The following is an 18,000-nucleotide window of genomic DNA, read 5'->3' on the forward strand; positions in this document are numbered from 1 at the left end:
TATATATATACAATATATATACACTATATATATATATATATACATTAGACAGAGGGAGTGAAAAAGAGAAACATCATGGACATAAGACACCAGGGGATAGGGGAGGCTAGGGGACTGTCTAGGGCGGGGGGAAAAAATGGACACATATGTAATACCCTTTGTAATACTTTAAGCAATAAAAATAAATAAATAAATAAATAAATAAATAAAAAGAAAAAGAGAAACATCAATAATGAAAATCACTGATTACTTGCCTCCTGCAAATCCCCCCCCCACACCGGGAATTGAACCCTTAATCCACATATGTGCCATGACCAGGAATAGAATCTGACCTCCCGGATCATAGGTTGACGCTCAACCAAACAGCGCCACCAGCTGGCCTATCTTTGAAAGACTTTTCGAAATATGTATTTTTTATTGTTAAGACTATTCCCCTGTGTATATGTTCTTTGGGGGATCTATTCCCTGGGGGGCCTGTCAGTTTGTCCCCGTGAACCCGGCCTCTGCTCCCGTCTCCTCCCCCAGCGCCCCTGGCAGCGCCACATCACCTTGTTCCCCAAGTTCCCGGGCTGGAAAGCCAGCCCTCTGCTGGGCGGTGGAGAAAACTACATTCCCCAGAAGGCAATGCGCCCACGCAGGACGTTTTTGTGCCAGTGCATCCGGTTAGGGCGGGACTTCCGGTGTCCTCCTCCTGGCGGACATTTTGACTTTTTCAAACTGTTCGCCGGCTCCCCGGCTGCAGCGCGTCGGTCGGGAGGGGGAGGGGACGAGGAGGCAGCGCCCCGCGGGGCAGGGTGTGTCTGAGCCTGTGGCGCCGCCACCTTCGACTCTGGGGCGTCCGAGGCTCCCCGACACCTCTCCGCGGACAGAGGCCCCTCGGCCTCACCCCATCGGACCCTCCAGCCTCGGGGCCGGCGCCGCTCGGGTCCCGCCGCCCAGGGCGCAGCGTCCAGCGCAGTGAGTCCCCGTGGGGACCCGGGGTGTGAGGGGAGGGAGGGCGCCGGGCTGCGGGGCCGCCGGGGGAGGCCGTGGGGGGCAGAGCCGGGAGGGGGGCACCCCGGCCTGGTTTGTGTCTAAAGGCGACAGAGAGGCCGAGCGGCGGGTCCGGGAGGAGGTTCACTTCCTGCTCAGGGCGCCGGGGCCGGGGATGGCTGTGAGCAGCGGAGGGTGAGGCCTGAGATGCGGGTCTGAACGTCCCCACAACCGCCCCGAGGAGGAGCCGCCTCCAGGAGAGAGGACAGCGGTGAGGGCGGAGGAGGGGCTGTGAGCACAGCAGCCCAGCAGGGGGCGCCCTGAGGACCAGCCCTGAGGGAGGGGCATCTCCGCGTCACGTGACCACGGACAGAGCCCCTGGGTCCTGGGGTGGGTGCCCGGCCCTCAGCCCTTGAGTTCCCACCGGTTCCTGCGGGGGCAGAGCCGCTGGGGGACGGGGCTGGGGGGCTCCTGTCAGGGCCTCACTCTCCGGTGGCCTCTGAGGTCCTGGGGTCCTGGGCCGTCGGCCCCTCTTCCCGCCCCGGCCCCGGGGACCCTCAGCCCAGAGTCCGAAGGCCACGGCCTGGGCTTTGTTGTGATATACCCCGCGAATCACAGAAGGACGCCTCAAGAAGTCGAATTAGAGTCACCTTTATTGCAGTCCAGGACTATGAGGGGCCATTCCCCAAATCTCATAGTAACAAGACGGTCGCAGCTCCGGGGTTATATAAGCAAAAAATCACAAAGGTATTGATTACATCCCAGGGTCTGGAATGAGGAGCCTGGCTCGCAAAAAGCAGTTTACAGAAGCTGAATTAAGCGTGTTCATTATAGTTTTTTGGGGGTGGGGGGTCACTGAATTGACAGAAATACATTATCTGGAGCCCTCGGTCTGGAGTGAGGAACCTAGTTTGCAAAAAGCAGTTTAAACAGCTTGTTATAAACACATTATCTAGAGCCCTTGGGTAACCTGGGTTAAACTTAGGCATGTTATCTAAATTACGGTTTTGGGTCTAGAGCCCTCTGACCTTGGGATAACTGTGCTGTCCTTCCCAGGTGAAGGAAAAATGTGCTTTCTAAGACCAGTGTGACCACAACCCATGGGATATTCACATTACAATCAATAAGGCATTTAATCGAATGGGATGGTTTATGTAATTCAGAAAGTCAAAATATAACCTGTCCGTTGTTAAACAAAGCAAATAGGTACCATACTTCAGCTTTAGGACGTGGACCCTGGTTTTGGCGACGAGTGGAGTGAGAGGTGGGGGTCCTCCCAGGCACAGGGACCAGAATGTGCGAAGGCTCAGAGTGAAGACTGAGCTCCTTCAGGAACCATCAGATATATATATATATATATATATATATATATATATACACACACACACACACACACACACACATAAATACACACATATGTATATACATATATAAGCACGTGTGTGTGTGTGTATACATATATTAGGTCTATTTTCATTTATATACACACATATATATATATTTTTTCCAGTAGGAATAAGTCTTTATTCATTCATTTTATTTTCCCAGGGAAAAGAGGGGGCGGGAAAAAGTCAGCATGTGTTTTACAAAATGACAGCAAGTGCAAGTACCCAGCACAGCAAAATCAACCGTCAAATAAAACAGTCCCCAGTGATGGAGGTCACCAAAGCCCCAGGGGGCTCAGTCCCCTGCAGTTCAGACATGGGATGGAATCAGGGGAAAACAGGTACATGATTTCCTACCCTCCCTCCCTCCCTCCCACCCCAGGATTTCACACAAAGCTTTGGTTTCTAGCAGTAAACATGGAGTTAGATTCGTCCGTCTCCTGGTAAACAATCGTGTGGCTGCTTTGACATAAGTTTTTTTTTTGCACCGGCATAAAGGTTCCTGAGTGACGTGGATATATATTCATCTCCCCTTGGTGTCCCAACCACTTTCAAAATGAAAGGCCCCCCTCATTGCTGCTCTCTACCCTAGGATTAGAGATTAAAACATAGCAATCTGAATCACCTATCAAGAAGTGGTCTTCACTCAGGATATTGGGAAGAAAGGATGGAGTATTCTTAACTTCTTCAGGACTTTTGCACCAATCATTGAAGAGACGGGGTGACACCCCACACTTTAAATGTGTATGCATGTGGGTAAATGGGCTTTTGGGGGTGCGGCTAGAAGAGGGTCCGAGTCAAATTTTAAGGACAGAAAATCTGGTCCAAAATAGAAAATAGGGGAAGAGAAAACAAAAGAAAGGATGGTTCAAGACCCCCACTTCAAGAAGAGGTGTTCCCAAGGTTATGTTTCAGATCCTTTATGCCTGGTGCAGAACCTTTTGTCAGAGATGCTTTGGGTATTTTTCTCGATACAAAAAGGAAGTTTGTAAACAATAAATCCCCCAAAGAACATGGAGAAAGACCAACACATTACACAGACTAGACCACCGTATCAGCTACTGTGAAGTCCTACAAAGCCCAGACAAACACAATAACTAGAGCAGGGCAGCAATTGGGGTGACAAGAACCCAGGATCAGACACACATCACCCAATGCATCCTATTGCATTTGCCCCGTTTCAACACAGTAAGGTAGGTTTTCAGGGATCTCACAGCATCTTAACGAAACCCGCTTTCCTCCGTTAGCTACTAAGACACTAATCGTTGCTGCAGCAGGGAAGGACACTGGCTGAGCACCACAGAGAAGCCATTGCTTATGGTCTCTGGAAGCCAAAGAGAAAAAGCAAAGAGTTTTTATTTTATTTTTTTTAAATATATATTTTATTGATTTTTCACAGAGAGGAAGGGAGAGGGATGGAGAGTTAGAAACATCGATCAGCTGCCTCCTGCACACTCCCCACTGGGTGTGTGCCCGCAACCAAGATACATGCCCTTGGCCAGAATCGAACCCGGGACCCTTGAATCCGCAGGCCGACGCTCTATCCACTGAGCCAAATCGGTTAGGGCAAGTTTTTAAAGGTTAAGGAATTTAGTCGTTGCTTCATATATCCACCCCTGGGCAGCTCAAGATGGGTAGAGAGGTAAGTGTTCTTTTTTTTTTTAATAAAGTTTATTGATTTTTTTACAGAGAGGAAGGGAGAGGGACAGAGAGCCAGAAACATCGATGAGAGAGTAACATCGACCAGCTGCCTCTTGCACATCCCCTACTGGGGGTGTGCCCGCAACCAAGGTACATGCCCTTGACCGGAATCGAACCTGGGACCTTTGAGTCCGTAGGCCGAGGCTCTATCCACTGAGTCAAACTGGTCAGGGCATGGTAAGTGTTCTTAAAAGCTCTCTTTATCAACACACACATACACCTTGTTGTGCCTGGTAGGCCTAGCCCAATCCAGTTAGGGATGGATCTGGTATGTAATGTTGAGTCCCAACCCCCTGGGATTTCAGGTATGGGGACAGGGATCCTTAGTTACACATATAAACAACCTGCATCTAATCTTGGCTTCCCCTCTGTACCTTTCACCTAGCCCAGCCTCTCCTAACCTTTGCACCAACCATTGATTCCTGTTCAGACCAATTTCCAATCTTCTAGTAAGAGATCAAGTAATGAGGCTACTCCATTAAAATCTAGTCTTCCACAAAACATTGAAGGTGGAGGGGTTTTAAGAGGATACTATGAGGATACTCTCCTAACTGGTTTGGCTCAGTGGATGGAGCGTCGGCTTGCGGACTGAATGGTCCCAGGTTGGATTCCTGCCAAGGGCATATACCTTGGTTGCGGGCACATCCCCGGTAGGGGGTGTGCAGGAGGCAGCTGATCGATGTTTCTCTCTCATTGATTTTTCTTTTCTTTTCTTTTTTTTTTTTTTATTGCTTAAAGTATTACAAAGGGTATTACATATGTGTCCTTTTTTCCCCCCCGCCCTTGACAGTCCCCTAGCCTCCCCTATCCCCCAGTGTCTTACGTCCATTGGTTATGCTTATATGCATGCATACAAGTCCTTTGGTTGATCTCCATTGATGTTTCTAACTCTCGATCCCTCCCTTCCTCTCTGTAAAAAATCAGTAAAATATATATTTAAAAAAAAAAAAAGAGGATACTATGGCAGAAAAGCCAGCTCTAATTGGCAAAAATAAGGTAGTTCAATAGACTATACACTCCAAATAGATGTTCTCCCTGATGATAAAACAAAGTATTCCTGCTGTGCAGACCCCGAGCTCCTGCCCACTTATCCCTGAGATTGCTCATGTACCTGAGAACACAGTGTAGGAATGAGGGCTATAGACTAAAATACACAAAAAGCCAAACCGGTTTGGCTCGGTGGATAGAGCGTCGGCCTGCGGACTGGAAGGTCCCGGGTTCGATTCCGGTCAAGGGCATGTACCTTTGTTGTGGGCACATCCCCAGTGGGGGGCGTGCAGGAGGCAGCTAATCGATGTTTCTCTCTCATCAGTGTTTCTAACTCTCTAGCCCTCTCCCTTGCTCTCTGTAAAAAAACCAATAAAATATTTAAAAAATAAAATACACAAAAATACAAACCCAGAATATTTATATTACGAAAAGAAAAAGAAAAGTCTAAATGCACAAGATATGTCATTGGCACACAGCTAGTGCAGTGGCATCCGGGAGAGAGTGGGACCCGAGGTGCAGTTAGCCGAGGGACCCAATAAATACAATTGTATTGGTCCAGAAGTGGGGTGGGGGTGAGCTGAGGAGCTGCAGATCTGCAGCTGTTCCCCAACCATCCCTTTTGCCGATGGTCACCACCCGTTGCTTGGGGACAGTTCTCAGCACCCAATCCCAAGAGTGGGTTACCAGGACATAAGATGTGGGAAAACCCTCCCACAGAATGCAGTCCGTTTGTAGTCTGGGTTCTGGTCTCATGTTAATCTTTTCACTTTGGCAGGGGAAGTATTATTATTACTTGTCTTTCTTTCAAAGGAAAACAACTTCCCTATCCAGGCCACTTTCCAAAGCTGGAGATTCTGGGGGTGGAGACTCAAATGTAGGGAGGGAGTTCCCCCAAAGCCCTCACAGGCTTCTGGATCGAATGCGGTTGGAGTTCCTTTGCCTCACCCCTTCCCCCCCTGCCCCGGCCCAGAGGGAAGAGGGGGTGATGCTGTGGGACCCGGCCAGAGCTACCTGGCAGTGCCTGCTGCCCCCACTTTCTCCGATCTGCCGATCGATGCCTGCTCCTTGAAACTGATCACAAAAGCATAGCCCCCGGCACCCACTGTGGCTCAATTCTGGGCACCTGGGAGCAGGGCAGGGCTATGGATCTCTTCTTCCCGAAAGTAGGCTGGCTTTCCCTGTGAGCTGGGGGCCTGCTGGGCCTTCATGGTGGACAGGAGGCCACCACGTGGCTCATGCTTTGGTAGAAGTGGCACTTCTTGGGCTGGGGTGGGAGCTTGCATTCCTTGGCGTGATGGTGTAGGCCCGTGATGGCGAACCTTTTGAGCTCGGCGCGTCAGCATTTGGAAAAACGCTAACTTAACTCTGGTGCTGTGTCACCTATAGAAATTTTTTCATCTTTGCAACCATAGTAAAACAAAGACATATTTTTGATATTTATTTTATATATTTAAATGCCATTTAACAGAAAAATCAACCAAAAAAAATGAGTTCGCGTGTCAGAGGTGTCAGAGGTTCGCCATCGCTGGTCTAGACCTCCACGGTTGCAGCGCCTGTCTCCCTCTGATCCGCGCTTCTGCGTGTCCTGCCCTGTTGGCCGCCTCTCACTCCCGATACAGAACACCCCACCAGGGCCCGTGCCTCGGACAGATTCCAGACCCTTGGAGGACCTCTTAAAGGTGAACTCCACCGCCTCACTCTCCCTCAGGCGCCGGAAGCCCTCCATGTGCAGTTTACTCTGGTGCACAGACATCCACGGTGGGTCGAGCGCAACCCCCGCACAGGCGGTCATGGACAGGAAGCCGAACCCCACGCGCTCGTTAAACCTCTTACAGACGCCGGCTCCCTGCAGCAGCTGCGGCTCCTCCACCGCCCGGGCCTCGTCCTCCCGCGCCGCCTCTGGCGCCTTGGCCCAGCCACCTGCAAATTGCTGGTTTGACACGGAGCCATGGTCGTCGGCGGGGCCCGTGGCCCGGGCCCCAGGTCGGGTGGCTGCTGGCCCCAGAGAAGTCCGCAGGCAAAGGGGTGGCTCTGAGAAGAGGCTGCTACATCTTCCCCAGCACCTACACGTATATTTTTAATTGACTTTAAATATAGAAAGGAAGGAAGAGGGAGGCAGACAAACAGTGATGAGCAGGAAACAAGGATCTGTTGCTGGTGCACAACCCGTTCTGTGGGTCCAGCCCACAACCCAGGCCTGTGACTGACCAGGACTGGAACCTGCCACCTCTCAGCGCCTGGGTCGATGCTCAACCACCTCAGCCACATCAGCCAGGACCGTAGGTCACTTTAATACAGGGATCCATGGTCAGGATGGTAATGGTAGTGGTAGCTCACAGGGGCAGTGTGGGCCTGAGGACGGGTTTCCTGCTGGCGCCCGTGTATGTGGGAGGTGGGTGTCATAACACAGCAAAGGGACAGAGTGGTCAGATAGAGTGTTGGGGAGAGAGAATGGTTTCCCAGTGGCCAAGGCCTTTATTTTTTATTTTTGTTTTGTTGATTTCAGAGGAAGTAGGAGAGAGAGAGAAACATTAATGATGAGGGAATCATTGATCTGCCTCCTGCATGTCCCATACTGGTGGTGGAGCCCACAATTGGGGCATGTGCCCTCGATGGAAATAGAACCCGGGACCCTTCAATCTGCAGGCCGATGCTCTATCCACTGAGCCAAACTATCCAGGGCTGGCCAAGGCCTTTAAAAGATAAGTTGTCCCTGGCCGGTTTGGCTCAGTGGATAGAGTGTCGGCCTGCAGACTGAATGGTACTGGGTTCGATTCTGGTCAGGGGCACGTACCTGGGTTGCAGGGCTGGTACATACATATTTAATTCTCTAAAGACTCACCAGGATTTTGTTGGGACCGTTGGTGTGGCCGGGGGTGTGGCAGTCAGTCTTATGGATTCGCTTAGTCAGTCTCTCTCTCTCTCTCTCTCTCTCTCTCTCTCTCTCTATATATATATATATATATATATGTATATATATATATATATATATACCCACACACACATACAGTGGGGCCTTGACTTACGAGTTTAATTCGTTCCGACACCGAGCTCGTTAAGGAGCTTGTTAACTCAAATTACTCTATCAACTCAATGCAAAAAATCGGCTGAGAGACAGCTGGTATCTCAAAAAACTCTTTAGTCGGGACACTCGTAAGTCAAGGCCCCACTGTGTGTGTGTGTGTGTATATATATTATTTTTATTATTATTATTGATTTCAGAGAGCAAGGGAGAGGGAGGGAGAGAAAGAAACATCATTGATGAAAGAGAATCATTGATTAGCTGCCTCCTGCATGCCCCCTACTGGGGATCTAGCCTGCAACCTGGGCATGTGCCCTGACCTGGAATCGAACGTGGGAGCCTTCATTCCGCAGGACAACGCTCTATCCACTGAGCCAAATCAGCTAGGTCAGCTTAGACTCTTGAGTGGTCACCTGTGAGACTCACGGGGCTGGGACTTGAGTGACGGGTAAGGGGAGAGATGTTGGCTGTGACTGCTGAAGGGACATCAAGTGCAGCACCAGGGGAGGTGGGCTGTGGGAATCTGAGATCTGATGTGGTTCTCAGCAATTGAGGTTGAAGGAAAAAATGGTCATAGACAGAGGCCTTCAGAGCAGGACTCTGGGCTGCCTCTATGAGTGAGGACTCCCAGGGTCAGGGCAGGACTTGATCCTGTTTGAATTTGGCAAGCATTCTCTGGACCACAGCTGCTGAGTAATGAGTAAGAGGCCAAGGAGATGCCTGTGGAGTCTGTGGGAGTGCAGGTGTGAGAGAGGTGGGGTAGAAGGAGTCATGTGCAGGTGGAGAGGGAGTGTGAATTCATGACCGCAGGGCCCTGATGTTGACATAGGAGTGAATGAAGGTGAGTCCATTTCTGGTGGTGTCTGGATCATACAATAAGGGCGATTTTAGGCTAATTTCCTGAAAAGAGGGGTGTTGTGGTGCTGCATGCCAGTTCCAGAGCTCAGATGTCATATATGTGCAGACATGCCTGTCGCTGTTGAGGGATGACACAGGAATGAGCTAGCGTACAACAGTGTCACCTGGGCTTGAATGTCTCTACTGGCACGGGGAAGGGAGAAGGTGAGAGAGAAATACATTACAGAGGTGATGAGTTGCAATTTTGGAAAAGAAGATGATTTGGAAATAAACCATCCCTGTCACCCCATATGGGTGTTACCTTTGAAGTTAGCCTCTGGGAGTGAAGCTGTGTGGCAGGCGTGTGGTTCAAAGAATCATGTGCAGCAGGCAGGGCACAGCGATGGCCTCAGCAAACTGGAATTCGGGTTGAAAGGCTGCGGGGTGATGCCATGATTCTGCTGTCTTTGAGGTACAGCCTGGGGGACTCCAAGAGTATTGCCTGACAAGGCCATTGTCAAATCACTCACACTCTCCCTGTGGCCAGCATCTCTCCCTAAACTACGTTGATGGAATCACTGTTCCTGACGAGGGGCAGTGTGGCCTCCCTGTGAGTCCCAGAGCACAGGTGTCATCTATATGCCCATCTGCCCTATTGCTGTGGGAAGACTCAGTGTCACGAGGAATATAAGGAGAGAAGGACTTGGATGGCCAAAGGCCTGTGTCTTCTCTGGTGCAGGGAGCAGAGGGAGCAGTGGATGTGGTGGGTGGGGACGATGACAGACTTGGAATCTTGGGAGAGAAGCTGATCATGGACTCAACTCTCCATTGTGACAGGATATGGACTTTGAGGGCGTGGCCGTTGCCTTCTCCCAGGAGGAGTGGGGGCTCCTTGATGAGCCTCAGAGACTGCTGTACTGCGACGTGATGCTGGAAGTGTTTGCACTGGTCTCATCTGTAGGTAAGACCTTCACATTGTCCCAGGGTCCTGAGTTGATGCCCACTTTTCTCTTTATTCTCCAGATGTAGCTTTCTCCCTCCCACAGCCAGACCACAGGAGGGGCTCTGCTAATTCCCCACGTTCTTGTTAAATGTGCTGTGGCTGCCAGTGGTGAGCTGTGTGGAGAGCCCGTCCAATGGACCCCACGAACATCCATAACACAAGTTGCTTCCAAAAGTGCAGGAAGTGCCCGGGAGTCAGGAGTCTTGCAGAGAGCTTCCTGGGTGCCACCTCGCACTACCTCTTCACGGTGCCGTGATGGTGTCCACCCAATGGCTTCCACTTCTGCCCCTTCCTCAGCTAAAGGCTCTTTGTGACGGCCTGTGCCAGGGTATGGTCTCTACTTACCTGATCCATGGGCGGTTCTTGTAAAACCCTCCTTCAATTGTTTGTAATATCTGTTCCCTGAATACCATGCAAGCTGTGTTGGTCAGGGCCAGTGCTGGCTGCTCACCTCAGTTGTCCTTCACTAATACTCAGAATATTTAGGTTTGACGTTCTTGTGCAGTAGAAGGTGCAGGGAGAACCCTGTTTTTTTCACAGGGTGAACATGCAACATGATCCCAGAGGAGGCCGGGCCTTGCTTAGTGGTCACTGGGGGAAGGTATGCCACATGGGCTGTGTTCAGATCATACCAGGGACATCCTGGTGTCCAGCAGTGTTTAGATGCAAGTGCCACTGGCCATGTCTCATTTCTTCCTTTCCTTTTCCTACCTGACACTTTGCCGACTTGTCGTTTAATCTGCGACTTCCTGGCTTTTGTCTATCTTCACCTTTTGGACTTTTTGTATCACCTGTTCCTCTGCACTGCTGCCTCTGCATTCTTCTTCTTTTTTTATATATATATATATATTTTTCTTGATTTCAGAGAGAAAGTGAAAGAGATGAATGATGAAAGAGAATCATTGATCGGCTGCCTCCCGCATGTCCCCTACTGGGGATCGAGCTCGCAACCCAGGCATGTGCCCCGACTGGGAATTAAACCGGGACCTCCTAGTTACTAGGAGGCACTCAACCACTGAGCCACGCCAGCCGGGCTCTGCATTATTCTTTAACATTGACCAACACTGTTCTGTGTTGTGAGGTGCACATTCATGCTTCGGTAGTGTTTGACACCAGGTACTGGTTTATTGAATTTTACTTGGAATTCAACTTTACCAACTTCATGCACGGCTTGCCCCCTTCACCAGCACACAGGACCTGCTGAGCGCTGTTAGCAGAGACAGTGCTGGTCTGGCTTCTCTTCCATGAGCTGCTTGCCATGTGTTGTGTCCTATTTCTGGTGAGGTCTTTTCTGTTTTGTGATGTTCGGTGGATGAGACCTTCACAGAAGCCTCTTATTAATCCTTCCTGCACCTCTCTTATTTTCGGACAATTGCATGGAACCCATGTATTATGTGCATCTTTTGCAGTGGGATTTCCCCTGTCACCACAGTCAACACACCTCAGCATTTCTGTCTTTGCAGGTTGTCGGCATAAAACAGATAAGGAGGCCTGTTGTGAGCAGAGCGTATCTGAACAAGGAGAGTCACAGGTCAGGGCCCCTAAGACAGAGCTAGCAACCCAGAGGATCCATCTGTGTAAGCGGTGCTTCTCAGTGTTAAAAGACATTCTGCACCTGACTGAGTCACAGGCAGCAGACCTAGAGCCGAAAGCCTTCCTCAGTGACGCACGTGTGAGAGACTTCTGTTTCAGTGCAAACCCTCACCAGCAGCAGAGGGAAGCAGGTGGAGAGAAGCCCTGGAAAGAAGGCATGAACAGGGCCTTGTTTGTTACCAGGTGCAGCTTCTACTCATCTTGGGTGCCTTCATCCAGTAGGGAGGTTGGGGAAGATTTCCCAGCCACCTCAGAGCTTCTCCAGCACCAGGCCCGCCTTGACACTGAGAAGCCACACAGTGGCATTGAGATTTCACAGGAGTTTCTCAATAGAAAAAGGCATCACCAATGGAGTGAAGGTGAAAAATCTGCCAGCCACAAACGGAAATTTGTACAACATCAGGCGGTCTGTTCTGGAGAAAATAGTCATGAGTGTAACAAATGTGGGAAAGTTTTTAGCCGTATCTTTAACCTCAATCGACATAGAAGCGTTCACGCTGGAGAAAACCCGTATGAGGATAGTCATTGTGGGAAGGCCTTCAGTCAGAGCTCTGACCGCAGTCAACACAAGAGGATTCACACTGGGGAGAAGCCTTTCGTGTGCAGTGATTGTGGGAGGGCCTTCAGAGAAAAGTTAACCTTTGTTAAACACTACAGACTTCACACTGGAGAAAAGCCGTATGCGTGTACTGATTGTGGAAAGTCATTCCGGCAATCCTCAGCCCTCGCGTATCATCAGAGAGGTCACAGAAGGGAAAATTCTTATGAGTGTGGTGACTGTGGGAAGGTCTTCCATCAAAGGTCCTGCTTTACTATACACCTGAGACTTCACACTGGACAAAAGCCCTATGAGTGTCCTGCTTGTGGGAAGTCCTTCAACCAAAGCTGTCACCTCACCCAGCACCAGAGAGTTCACACTGGTGAGAAACCTTTTCATTGTACTGATTGTGGGAAGGCCTTTAGGCAAAAGTTTACCCTCATTCAACACCACCGAGTTCATACCGGAGAAAAGCCGTATGAGTGTAGTGACTGTGGAAAGTCCTTCAGGCATGGCAATTCACTTACTCTACATAGGAGACATCACACTGGTGAGAAACCTTACGAGTGTAGTGAATGTGGAAAATCTTTTAAGAGCGGTAGTCACCTCCTTTACCACAAGAGAACTCACACGGGAGAAAAGCCATATGAGTGTAGTGATTGTGGGAAGGCCTTCAGCCAAAAATCCAAGCTCATGGACCACCACAGAAGTCACACTGGAGAAAAGCCTCATGAGTGCAGTGAATGTGGGAAATGTTTTCGCTACAAACCGAGCCTCCTCAGACATCTGAGAGGTCACACTGGAGAAAAGCCTTAAATGTGCAGAGAATGTTTTATCTGTCATCTTTTTCACTCTACAACACTAAGGAGACTCAGACCCATTTAACTGAATATAAACGCCTTTTATCTGAACATACACTCTGCTAGATTCCTCATTTACCAGAGGTACAAGGGAGGCCTGAAGGAGCTGCATTGCACTTGCTAACTCGCCGAGGACTCCTACCTCATTGATGTCACTGGGAGTATTTGTGGCTGAAGAGACCTCCTCTGCCACCTGGCTCACCTGAACGGTGTGCACCGGTCACCACCCCTGTGCGCTCAGGGAAAAGGAATTCTGTGTCCTCCCTTGTGTACGAGGAAGTTACGAACACTCTGAGCTCTTGGCAGGCACTTCAGTCCTTACTCTAGAGAACTGGCCTGACCCCGGGTTCGTCCAGAGCCCTGTCCTCGGCTCAGAAATGCTACCTCTTTCGGGGACAGTGTGCCCCTCACCTCATGCTGTGATGGACGGTGTCCGGTTCCAGCTCACCAGCCTGCACGCGGCTTGCTGTGCACGGCTCTGGGTTATGTTTTTGTAACGGCGTTTTGCTTTTGTACCTTTAATTTTGTGGGTTCTATTCACTGCCTGGGATGATTTGCAAGCACAGCTGTGACCTGTCAGCATGGAGAGTTACCAGATACGGTGGGGATCCCAAACTGTCTGTGAAGGGACAGCAGAATGGCAGAAAACCACTGTTTGTCTCATATTGACTTATTTTGTGTTACTGCCCAAGGCCTTGCAATAAAGACCACGTGACTTTGTGTTTCATTTATACAGGTTTGCTCCCTGGCCCCCTGCTTCTGCTAGAGTAGGAGGCCTCCTTATTGTGTTTCTGTCTCACCTGCCTCCCTTACAGGACCATCCACCCTGCTTCGCTGAGATGTGTCTCTGTACAGTCCACCTTTCCTCACGCTCCTGCCTTTGCCTGGGCACGCTGTGTCCTGCCCAGGAGCTGGCAGAGAGGAGCCCGAGGCAGCCCCTGGGAGGGATTGGGGTTCAGTGTCCGCCTGAGAGGAGCTTCCAGGGCTCTGCTGTCTCCATCCAGAGTCTCTCCAGCCTGCTCTGCCCGTCCCCAGGCGCCTGGCCCGCTGCATCTGAATCTACTTTCTCTGGGAGATGCCCCATGATGCTTTGGGCCCCACATCAGTTCACCTTCGGAAAGTCCTGCCTCTGGCCAGCCCACACCCACCCGAGGCCCACTGGTGTTCAGTCTCTGTTCTTGCATGTTTGGGAGTAATTTCCTATTTTGATTTTATTAAAAATAAGTCCTCCCCTCAGCTGCCTCCGCCCACCCCAGGCAGTCTTGGAGGTGCATGGACTAGTGAAATGATGCTGTGTGCTTCCAGTGCCGAAGAAATTATGCAATATCAGCATCTCTAGAAAGAGAGTCTTGGACTCAACATGATGCCACACTGGGGGAGGGGGTGTGTTGTGGTTGGTGTGCCCACCGACCTAAATTGGGCCTGAAGAGCAGAGCCCTTCCCCTGCAGTGAGGTGAGGGACCCTGGGCCCCGAGGGAATAGTGGGCTGCTGGGGTGTGCGGTTGATGGAGCTGAGAGGTTGGGGCCTTGGACAGGGTTGGTGGGGGTGTTATCTGTGAGCACATGGGGCAGGTCCGTGAGTGGGAGGGCTGAGGAGAGGCGCTAGTGATGAGAACCTGGATCAGGCTGAATGGAGGGGGCACAGCTGAGACCTGTAAGGACCGAGGGTGTGGACACTGTTGGGCTTGACTGTTCCAGACTTGAAGTACAGAGTCCCCTGCCCTTGGGACCTGGTGTTCTAGTGAAGGACAGCCCACAATCAAGGGGGCAGGTCGCTGTGAGAGGAGCTCAGGGGGAAAGGGAGCCCAGGGGTGGTCAGTGGGGTCTCCCTGAGGATGTGTGGGGAGAGGTGACAGGCTCCTGAGCCTGCCCTGAGCATTCGGGAGCTGAAGGGAGGTCACCTTGGCTGCTTTGGACAATGAGGGTCAGAAAGTGGGGCGTGGCTGGGCAGTGGGCTCTGTGAAAGGACTTAACCTTCCCCTCAGGAGGCCTCACAGTCTGCCGGAGCCCCAGGCTGCCTTCTGAAGGGATGATGTGCAGAACCTTCAGCAAAATCCCTGCCCAGAGGGAATTTGACAATACTGAGTGCAAGTAAAACATCCAGTGGCTTAAATATGTTTGCTTATTTATGATTAACAGTGTATCTGTGAGGCACTTTAGTATAAACACAAAGACAGGTCTCCAGAGGAACATGATGAAGAAATTGACAAGGAGACAGCAATGATGGTAAACTTCCCCGGAATTTCAAAGTATCTGGTCGGAGATCACCATAATGGGGCAGGACATGCAATAGAGGAAATAATGTTTGAGATGAGCCTGAGACGTACAGTACATCTGTCTCAGGAAATCCTCTACAGAAACCCCACACCAGCCTCCACGTGGTCTCCAGGGGAGGCTCTGCTGTTTGTGTTTTGTTTTTATTAAGAGGAAGGGAGAGGGATAGAGAGCTAGAAACATCGATGAGAGAGAGACATCGATTAGCTGCCTCCTGCTCACCCCCTACTGGGGATGTGCCCGCAACCAAGGTACATGCCCTTGACCGGAATCGAACCTGGGACCCTTCAGTCCACAGGCTGACGCTCTCTCCACTGAGCCACACCAGTTAGGGCCAATGCAGGATTGGGGTGAGGGTAGAAGCTGACACATAAAGAGTGACTGTCAGCCCTGACCGGTGTGGCTCAGTGGCTAGAGCGTCGGCCTGCGGACTTGCCCTGCAAGTTGTTTGACTCCTGCTTCCTGTGTCACTGGCAGGGATCTTAGACATTAGAAACGTGGGTGTCTCTTCGTAAAGCACAGGGTCTAGTTCACCATGGCCCTCTTCACTCCAGGGTCTTAAAATTTTGTAGAAGTCCCTCAGAATCACCTTCTCCCATGGGAAATTTATCCCTCAAAGACTAACCTAGGTTTATTGAAATAAAGAAATGACTTTATTCAGAGATCCTCAGATTTTAGACCTTAAGTAAAAGCGAGATGCTGATCATGACAGTGACAGTAATAGTGTGTGATTTTTCTGAGGTCCGTAATATTGATTCTCTTAGCCTCTGAGGTGAAAGGAGACAGACTTCCACTGAGTTCAGGTGGTTCCTGTTTTAAAAAAATATTTTTTATTTCAGAAAGGAAGGGAGAGCTAGAAACAGCAATGATGGAAGTGAATCATTGGTTGGCTGCCTCCTGCACGCCACCTACTGGGGATGTGCCCGCAACCAAGGTACGTGTCCTTGACCAGAATCGAACCCGGGACCCTTTAGTCTGCAGACATACACTCTATCCACTGAGCCAAACCGGTCAGGGCTGACAGTCACTCTTTATGTGTCAACTTCTACCCTCACCCCAATCCTCAACCCGAATGCTAGGGACCGACACTTTCCCAAGGTGCCATGAAAATGAGTTCCTAGAAACATACAATGAACAGGACAACAGACACACACACAGACTTGCCCAGGTGAGGTCCCCTGCAGTCCAGCCAGCTCCTGCCCAGCTAGAGCCACAGCCAGCCCAGACCTTCCAGTGCCTGAGAAACCCCCTCTCTGTGTCCCCGGGGACCCTCTCCTCACAGCCCAGCCCACATGCACATGCCCGTGCACACACACACACACACGTTGCCTTCCCCTCCCGAAACTCACCTCCTCACGGACACAGACGTTCACGCTGGATAATCCTGGCCCAACGCTGAGCTGCTGGGGGGCTTGGCTGTCAGCGCTGGTGCCTCTGATGTGCTTCCCAAGGCTCCTGCCTTTTATAGGCCCTCGGTCCGAGATGAGATTCAAGCCTGTGATTGGGTAAACTCAGCCCGTGAGGAGTGTCTGGTGGCATCCTTGCCCTCTGGCTCCAGCTCTAACACCAGGCCCACACCCCCTGGGCAGGAGCGAGGGACCATCTCCACACAGGCTCCTTGTCTGCGGGGGCATTGCACCTTCTCACTAAGGGGGATGCGAAGGTGAGCACCATCTCAGGGACACTCTGGTCAGGTTCGGTCATAAGGGAGTCTCCTACAAACTTCAGAGAGGGAGCGGTAGACAGCCAGAGAGAGGGGAGGGGGAGAAACATCAATGATGAGAGAATCATTCATTGATTGGCTGCCTCCTATATGCCTCCCACTGGAGATTGGGCCTTAAACGCAGGCCTGTGCCCTGACCCCGGGAATCCAACCGAGACCTCCTGGTTCATAGGTGGACGCTCAACCACTGAGCCATGCGGGCCAGGCTCCTACAAACATGTAAAATGGGCTCATGTACTCTCCTTCCGGCAACAACAGTTTCTCATTGAAGACAGCTCCCTTGCCCTGGCTGGTTTGACTCAGTGTATAGAGTGTCAGCCTGCTGACTGAAGGGTCCTGAGGGCAATTCCTGGTCAGGGCACCTGCCCAGGTTGGGGACTAGATCCCAGTTGGGGGCGTAAAGGAGGCAGATGATCAATGGTTCTCTCGTCAGGGATGTTTCTCACTCTCCCCATCTCTCTAAAAGTCAATAAAAACATTTAAAGGAAAAGAATAGTGTTAAGATTGAATTGACTCAACAGCATCCATGTGAGTGTGGGCCCTCTCGCTTTCTTTCCGTTTTTATAAGGAACACCATGCCTTGGCCGGTGTTTATAGAGGGTTCCCCAGGCATAACTGTGTTCGGGGACAGGAGGCAGCCTGGAGCGGGTCGGCCTCAGGTTGGCCTGTAGTGTTTGATTCTTGACTTCATGCGGAAAAGATTTCCCAACGTGAATTCAGGAGATTTGGAGGGAACATTTATTGAAGCTGGGGATAGTGATAACAGGAAGGGATCGGCATAGAGCAAGCAGCAGCAGAGCAGGGCTCCCAGGGCTCTAGGAACGCTGTGGGAAACGAGGGAGCCAAGGGGGGCTGCGGTTAGCTCTCTGGACAATCAGAGGAAAGGGAGCCTCGAGCGCAGGTTCAGGGGCTCAGCCTGGGACGAGCTGCTGCTGCTCCGTGCTGCCCTGGTTGCAGGTCAGGTGGGGACCCTTACAAGGTGAGGAAAGAGGCGTCCTGGGGGCGGCTGATGGAAGCAGGACCAGGAAGGGGCCCTTAAAGAAGAAAGAGGAGGAAGAAGAGGAGGAGGAGGAGGAAAATCAACAATAAAAACAAAGACTAG

At 51.0% G+C, this 18,000-nt stretch overlaps 1 protein-coding gene and 1 pseudogene across 2 annotated transcripts; one reads left to right on the forward strand and one right to left on the reverse strand.

Moving 5' to 3' along the window:
- Window positions 1–469: 469 nt before the first annotated feature.
- On the forward strand, window positions 470–13,632 carry LOC132216455 (zinc finger protein 501-like). 2 transcript variants are annotated; one of them, XM_059665665.1, is made up of 3 exons: window positions 494–957; window positions 9,745–9,868; window positions 11,374–13,632. In XM_059665665.1, exons 2-3 carry the CDS (start codon window positions 9,748–9,750, stop codon window positions 12,855–12,857), a joined length of 1,605 nt encoding a protein of 534 aa, XP_059521648.1. In that variant the 5' UTR covers window positions 494–957; window positions 9,745–9,747; the 3' UTR covers window positions 12,858–13,632. The 2 variants fall into 2 exon arrangements, 1 of the variants encoding a protein (XP_059521648.1); XR_009448758.1 differs by lacking the exons at window positions 9,745–9,868; window positions 11,374–13,632 and adding an exon at window positions 2,950–3,399 and having other exon boundaries at window positions 470–957.
- LOC132217211 (protein lin-28 homolog A-like) lies at window positions 6,158–7,864 on the reverse strand (annotated as a pseudogene).
- Window positions 13,633–18,000: the final 4,368 nt, after the last annotated feature.

This window comes from Myotis daubentonii, chromosome 15 (genome assembly GCF_963259705.1).
Source record: "Myotis daubentonii chromosome 15, mMyoDau2.1, whole genome shotgun sequence".
In the NCBI taxonomy this organism is placed as follows: Eukaryota; Metazoa; Chordata; class Mammalia; order Chiroptera; family Vespertilionidae; genus Myotis; species Myotis daubentonii.

Coding starts and splice junctions, on each gene's coding strand:
- LOC132216455 (XM_059665665.1), top strand. CDS start 9,748: ATGGACTTTGAGGGCGTGGCCGTTGCCTTCTCCCAGGAGGAGTGGGGG. Junction 9,869..11,373: donor TGCACTGGTCTCATCTGTAG/GTAAGACCTTCA, acceptor CTGTCTTTGCAG/GTTGTCGGCATAAAACAGAT.